Below are 6,830 nucleotides of genomic sequence, written 5' to 3'. Positions count from 1 at the left end.
AGTCAGTGAAGAGATCAAGAAGGCAATACAAACTCAAGACTCAAAGCAAAAGGCAAACAGACCATACGGACACCTATGAGGCCTGGCAAAAGCATTCCCAAGAGGAAAGTTGTAGGCAAACATGCCCACAGTAAAAACAAACAAACCAAACAGAGGTTCTCAAATAAGTGACGTCTCACCTTAGAGTCTTGGAGAACTAAGAACAAGTCAGACCCAAAACAGTGGTTGAAACGAGATTATTAAGATGGAGGCAGACATGAATGAAACAGAAAAGATTGAGTGAAGCTGAGTTGATTCTGAGTAGATAAACAAGGCATGGGGACACAGCTTACCAAAATGTTTGACTAGCATGTCCAAAGCTCGGAGGTTGGTCCCCAGCAGTTTACACATAAAATGTAATGTCAGCATTGAGGAAATAGATAGGAGATTCAGAAATTAAAGATTATCCTCAGATACTAATTTGAGACCAGCCTGGGATACATAAGGCCCTGTCCATAAATAAATGTAGGGAGGACGGAACCCAGGAAGAAAGGCGAGGAGAGGAGAAGAGAGAGGAGATAGGGACAGAGACAGAGAGGAAGACAGGGACAGAGATGCACACAAGGGCAAGGACTTTCTGAAATGTGCTAGATCACTCAGAAAATAATATCAACAATTGAAAATAGGCTCCTGGACTGGGGAGATGGCTCAGTGGTTTAGAGCATAGGCTGCTCTTCTAGAGATCCTGAGTTCAATTCCCAGCAACCACATGGTGGTTCACAACCATCTGTAATGGGATCTGATGCCCTCTTCTGGCATGTCTGAAGATAGCTACAGTGTACTCATAGACATAAAATAAATTAATTTTTAAAAAATGGGTACAAAGCTTTGCAACAGGGCATTCAAATCAAAATTTGAACTTACACAAATTCTGCTTTGGCATTTTTAAGCTTTTGTTTGCCACTGATGTTTAACTTTCTTTTTGCCAAAGTAGAGAAGGAAACATTGCCTCCTGAGGACACTTCTCCCTACGCCCTTCATTCGTTAATACTCCCAGTACCTAACAGAAGCAGGCTCTGGTTCAGAGCCGCTGCTGCAGACTTTTACACATTGCCCCGTTATAAGCCGAGACCTGGAAACCTTAACCATTGGCTTAACTGAGATGACCACGAGGCAGACACCTTGTAAATCACTACAAAGTCTCAACAAAATCCCAGCACAATGGCTTCCCAATCTAAAGAAACAAAAGATAGCTCCTTGTCTAGAAAGCAAAGTCTACATTTTAAAAATAATGTTACATACACTTTAAGACTTTTAACATGGGCTTTATTATTGCAACCCTTAAACATTTTTGATGACTCCAGGGATTTTCACACATTCATTGTTCGATGACAATCTCACGGCTTCACTGCGATGCTGACGTTGCTTTTGTGATGCTCAACGCTGAGCACAAGCTCCTCTCCCGCTTGTACTTGGATGGGATTATCCAGAACAACTGCAGCTTGTTTCCAGTGGGAGGCTTCACCTGAGGTGTCCAGCCTCACCTCGTCATCCAGGCACAGATGAAACCAAAATGGAACAGCGGTCACTCGACCAGACCTGCACACACGGACCTGTCGAAAGTAAATTTTGAACATTCCATCAAGGAAAGTTAGGTCTTTTTTTTTTCCTTTCTAATCAATATGAATACAGAAACTAAATATATATTTAACTCCTCATTCTAATTTAATTGTAACTAATTTTAAACACTAATATTTATCTAGTCTATGTTTGCATGTTGTTTAGAATAAGATTTAACTCTTCAAAGGAAATGATAGCCCGTGTAAATAAAGATAGTACCTTCCGTTTAAGGTAAATGTCTTGAAATGACAAGAGTGATCATTTGTAGCTGTCCTTACCTTTACTTCTTTATTGGAAGTGTTCAAATATGGAGTCATCAGATCCAACCTCAACAGCTCCACTGGTTGGCTTAAAGGGACACATGGCAAAGAAGATAAATCCAGACATACCCGGATAGGCACCTAAAAAGAGAGCCCACTTTCACTTAGATCATTTCGCAGTCAGCACTTCCTCTGCACTCCATCAGCTCCTCTGACAATGCTTCCTATGCCTCGGTATTTTGCGCATCAGTCCTAAGGCATGAAAAGCTAGGTTTGTAGGCAGGTTCAGCACCTTGGTGTGCTTTGTTACTTACAGGCTTTTTTCTTGGAAGGAAACACACTACACTTTCAAGTGGCCAAACCATTCCAAAAACATTTATACCTAGAACATGTATACTAACAAGCAAACAATGTAACATTTAGTATTTACTGTATTTGATCAGAGACACCAAATTCAGCCAGGCATGGTGGCTCATGCCCTAAATACCAGAGTCAGAGGCCAAGATAGCTCTGTGAGAGGCCAGCTTGGTCTAACAGTGAGTTCCAGAATAGCCAAGTCTAACCAATGAGATCTTGTCACAAACAAACAAAATTTCATCTGAACAGATTCACTCAGAAAAATGATCTCTTCTCTACAAAGCTGTGGTTCTTTCAAAATCTTGCCTACAAATTCAAGTCGCTGGGGAAGCTGCTCAGGGCTCACCCATGGCAGTTTGTAGCCAGGCCCAGGATTCTGAAGCCTGTTCCTTGTATGAACTAAGAAGATGGTGCTGCTCAGAGGGTGCTTTCCTTTCTGGGAGAGGCTGAGCTCAGTCTTCATGAGTGGCCGGATTCACCAACCTCTCCCAGGCACTCCAATCTTCCCTGGACTGTGCCGTGGACTCCTGTTCTCTTAGGCCAGGCCCTGAGACCCTCATTCCCACTTCTCCCTGCCTGGGACTGAGATGCTCACAGCTCTCCTGCATCGTACTGCCTGTCTCCACTTTTCTCAGCTTAACCTCCTAGCCTCCCCTGCTGCTATTACACTAAAGCTTAGCACCTTGCAAGCTCTCTATATTCAGTTCTCAAGCCTTTCTTTGCACACCGCTAGTGTGCCGTCCACTCTATGGTTTTAATGACATCCATGATACTGACTGCCAACTTTACATGCTTAGCCTAGTTTTCTTTGAATCCTCCTTATCCAGCTGCTCAATGACCCCCTCTGACACCTCTTATATACACAATACAGCTTACCACTCCACTGTTTCCCTACATTAAAAAATGGTAACTAGCCTTCCTGGTCCTTTCTCATATTCTACATCCAATCTATAAAACTCCCACCTTTAAAATCTATGCAGAAGCTCACTTGGCCCCAGGTCCAGTCTAAGCCGGTCTAAGCCAGTCTAAGCCAGTCTAAGCCAGTCTAAGCCAGTCTAAGTCTCATTGACTGTTATGGATGTCTCTGACTGGCCTCACAAATGTTTTATTCCTAACAGTCACCAAAGAGACTTTTCAACGCAGGTTGTTACATCATTCCACGCCCAGCCCCCTGTGATGCTGCCTAAGGATCCTGATTTACCCCATGGGGCATGTCCCACACCATGTCAGAGATTCTCATACTGGGCAGCTATCTATCTAGGGTGTGGAGTCATTTAATTCCATCTCTGGAATCAGAAATGGCATCCTAGGTGTTAAGGGCAAGGAGGTATCTGACTATATAGTGTTAATGCTGGAGTTAGAGGTCTTGCCCTCTTTCTGCCAAGGAACAGCTGAGGAGTTGGCTGAGGAGTCTGTAGTCCCTGTCTAAGCCCTGATCCTGAAGGAGAGGAATAGTTGTTAGTGTATTATATTCTTTTAACAACCTCTGATTCTGTTTCATTGATCGACACAGTTTTCTAGTGGTCAATCATCCTAAGAGAGGAGACAATACTAAGGCAATGGGGTAAATAGACTCTAAAGTACAAAACTGCTAAGGAAGGTTAAGGACTGTCTTTACATAAGTGGTCAAGTGACCATGATAAACGGGCCAACTGTATGGTGTTATGTATGTTCTGTAGAAACACAGTGGGTGGGGCTTAACCCAGGCATGCTCGTTCAAGAACACTGAGGGATGGAGTGCATTATCCCAGTTACATTAGATGAAAACCACACAGACCACAAGGGCACAGTGGTCATGAGAGGGAGACACTGTGAAAGGGCAACAGGACCAGCATCTTGTAGACCCTGACAGAATTAAGAGCTGCTGGAGTCGGGATCAAGTGGGAATAAAATAGAAAGATAGGGATTGGAGAGATGTCCTAGCAGTTAAGAGTGGTTACCGCTCTGGCAGATAGATGCCAGGGTGGCTCACAACCATCTGTAATTCTAGTTCCAGATCTTATCTCCTCTAGACTACATGAGCAATGCACTCACAAGATACACATGCATACAAACAAACACTCACACACTAAAGTAAGAAAATAATCCTTTTAAAACATTACAATAGAAAGATGGGTGGCAGTTTGGGACCATGCACAGAAACAGCTTAAACATCTCTACCTTGTGAAGATCACAAGAGAGAGATATTAAACTAACTCTAAAACCTTGGTTAGCCACACCCCCAACCCCCAAAAAGAGTAGTTAAATAATTTATTCCTTAAGTAGTCAAGGAAGACTTCGGGCATCCTCAAGAGCTGACTAGTTGGAGCCTTTAGACATCATTTCTCTGACTTTGTACTCAACATCCCACTTCATCCATCTTGAACCCCACGTGGCTTCCCTGGGCACTCTATCTAGACACACCTTATGCACACACATGTGCATCTGTGTGGGTGTCACTCTCTTTCTAAATCCCAGCGACTCCTTGTTTCTTAAACTGGTACTAACCTTCCCTCTTGAGCCCCACCCACCCCTGCTATGCAGACAGGTGGCCCAGACCTGGACTCCAGCTGCCCATGCCAATCAGTAGCCGATCTGAAGCTTCAATACAGAAATTCAAGCTTCGGATACAGTCTTCTGGATGCTTCTTTGTTACAAAAGTACAACTGTTTACTGCATGCCTAAAACCTCTTGTTGTTCTTTTATTCTATGACAGCGATGCAGAGCAAACTCTATTAACTTTCGTCCGTATTCACAACAGAAGCCCTTGGTTATCCTAACCCTCAGGTTGATTTCCTCCCTGACCAGTTCCTTTGCTCCAGGAAACTGACAGCCCTTCTTATCCAACTAAACCTGCTAACTAGGTAAAAACTCAAAAGAAGAGACAAAGACCCCGGGAGATACTGACATCCTGGCTGCACAGTTCTCTAGACACTTACCTGAAACTGGTTAATAAAAGGTGCTATGTTTAGCCCAAGAGTATGTTCTGTCCCTTGAACCGCACTCTCTTCTACCAGCGTCTGGGACTCCACAAGCATCCCAAACATCAGCACATACTGTGGGAAGATCTTGCCTCCAGACTGCAATAAACATCTGAAAAGGGGTAAATACTTTTAAAAGCCTTAGATATAAGCAAGCATTGTAAATTAATTAAGTATAGATGGTATGTAGTTTGGTGGACCTTGTCACTAGTGGCTAGTAGCTCAGAATTTAAACCACTAGAAATAATTGCCCAAGAAGTCATATTTGGACTGTTAACTCAGGAGACAGACTAAGGTAAATAATAATAATAATAATAATAATTCTTTTTATGAATGGAAAGTTCTTTGGTGTTTTTTTTTTAAGATTTATTTATTTATTATATGTAAGTACACTGTAGCTGTCTGCAGACACCCCAGAAGAGGGTGTCAGACCTCATTACGGATGTTTGTGAGCACCATGTGTTTGCTAGGATTTGAACTCAGGACCTTCAGAAGAGCAGTCAGTGCTCTTAACTGCTGAGCCATCTCTCCAGCCTGGTAAATTCTTAATAACAGGTCACAATTATTAATGGGGAATCATCCTCACATGGAAATCAAAATGCTCCAAAATCCAGCACTTTTTGAAAACTCATACAATAAAGTATGTGGGAAATTCTATATATGACTTCATGAATAGGTTTCCATAAAAACAAGTACACTAAAAATACTGTAAGGTTGCTTTAAGACTGAATATAAGGTGTATATGAAACACGAATAAATAACATGTGTAGACTTAAGATCTTCTACACCCGATCACTATGTGTATGCAACTGGCTGCAACATTGCTGGTCTCAAACACTTCAGGCAAGGCCAAAGTCTGACTGGGAAGAAGAAGGTCTCACAGCATCATCACTAGGAATGGCTTAGTGCACGAGAGTATAAAGTATGTGGTAAGTTCCCTGAACAATTCTGTAACTTTTCTGAACATCTGAAATGATTCACTTTCTATAAAGAATTCAATCCTCCAAATGCAAATATATATGTAAACAAATAGTCTAGCAAGGAAAGGAAGACCAAAGTTAACAGAAAGCTCTCTCACGAAAGTGCACTTACTGCAATGCAGCCACACTTCCGCTCCCCTCACTCTCCCTGTGGTGCCACAGGAACATATTAACAGTACTGCTATGGCTATAAAAAGTACCTCAAGTGGGCTGTACCTGGACAGAGAATTATGAGCAGAAGACAAGTGCCTGCTGGGAAGCCGGCACTCCCTGCACATGGGGACCAAGCACTTCTGTAGCAAGGACTTGGAGGCCATGCCTTGACAGAATGGTTTCCACATGAGGGCGGGCACTAAAACTATCATGGAATACTGTTTTTCATACTGAGCCATAAAAGGACGCAGAGATAGAAGACAGAGTAAGGTCTGTAAGACCAAGTGAAACTATCCCTTACCAGACCGCAGGCCTTACTTGTACTGAGAATTGGGGATCTCCTACATGAACTTCCAGAGCAGGGACTACAGAGAGGTGCACACTGTGTTACCTTAGCCACCTACCAGTTTGTACATATCTAAAAATAATACGCATAGATGTTTAAATGTTTGCTACATGGCTTCCCTAAATAGATCATTAAGCCTCAGAGGCTGGGGAGACAATTCAGTGGGTAAGGCAGC

The 6,830-nt window shown here is 42.7% G+C and overlaps 1 protein-coding gene across 3 annotated transcripts in view; it reads right to left on the bottom strand.

The window, feature by feature from the left end:
- Positions 1–1,287: 1,287 nt before the first annotated feature.
- Positions 1,288–6,830, bottom strand: part of Prmt9 (protein arginine methyltransferase 9) — a 31,951-nt gene continuing 26,408 nt past the window's right edge. For 2 of the 3 annotated variants that reach the window (NM_001081240.3, NM_001363465.1), the window contains exons 10-12: positions 5,135–5,288; positions 1,878–2,000; positions 1,288–1,592 (exon numbers count right to left, since the gene is read on the bottom strand). In NM_001081240.3, coding sequence (NP_001074709.1) covers positions 1,377–1,592; positions 1,878–2,000; positions 5,135–5,288 — 493 coding nt within the window. In that variant the 3' untranslated portion in view covers positions 1,288–1,376. The remainder of the gene's footprint in view (positions 1,593–1,877; positions 2,001–5,134; positions 5,289–6,830) is intronic. The other variant, XM_030243216.1, reaches the window with a different exon arrangement.

Source organism: Mus musculus, chromosome 8 (genome assembly GCF_000001635.26).
Source record: "Mus musculus strain C57BL/6J chromosome 8, GRCm38.p6 C57BL/6J".
Classification (NCBI taxonomy): domain Eukaryota; kingdom Metazoa; phylum Chordata; class Mammalia; order Rodentia; family Muridae; genus Mus; species Mus musculus.
The sequence above is the reverse complement of the archived record's forward strand: the minus strand, read 5'-3'. Positions and strand labels throughout refer to the sequence as shown.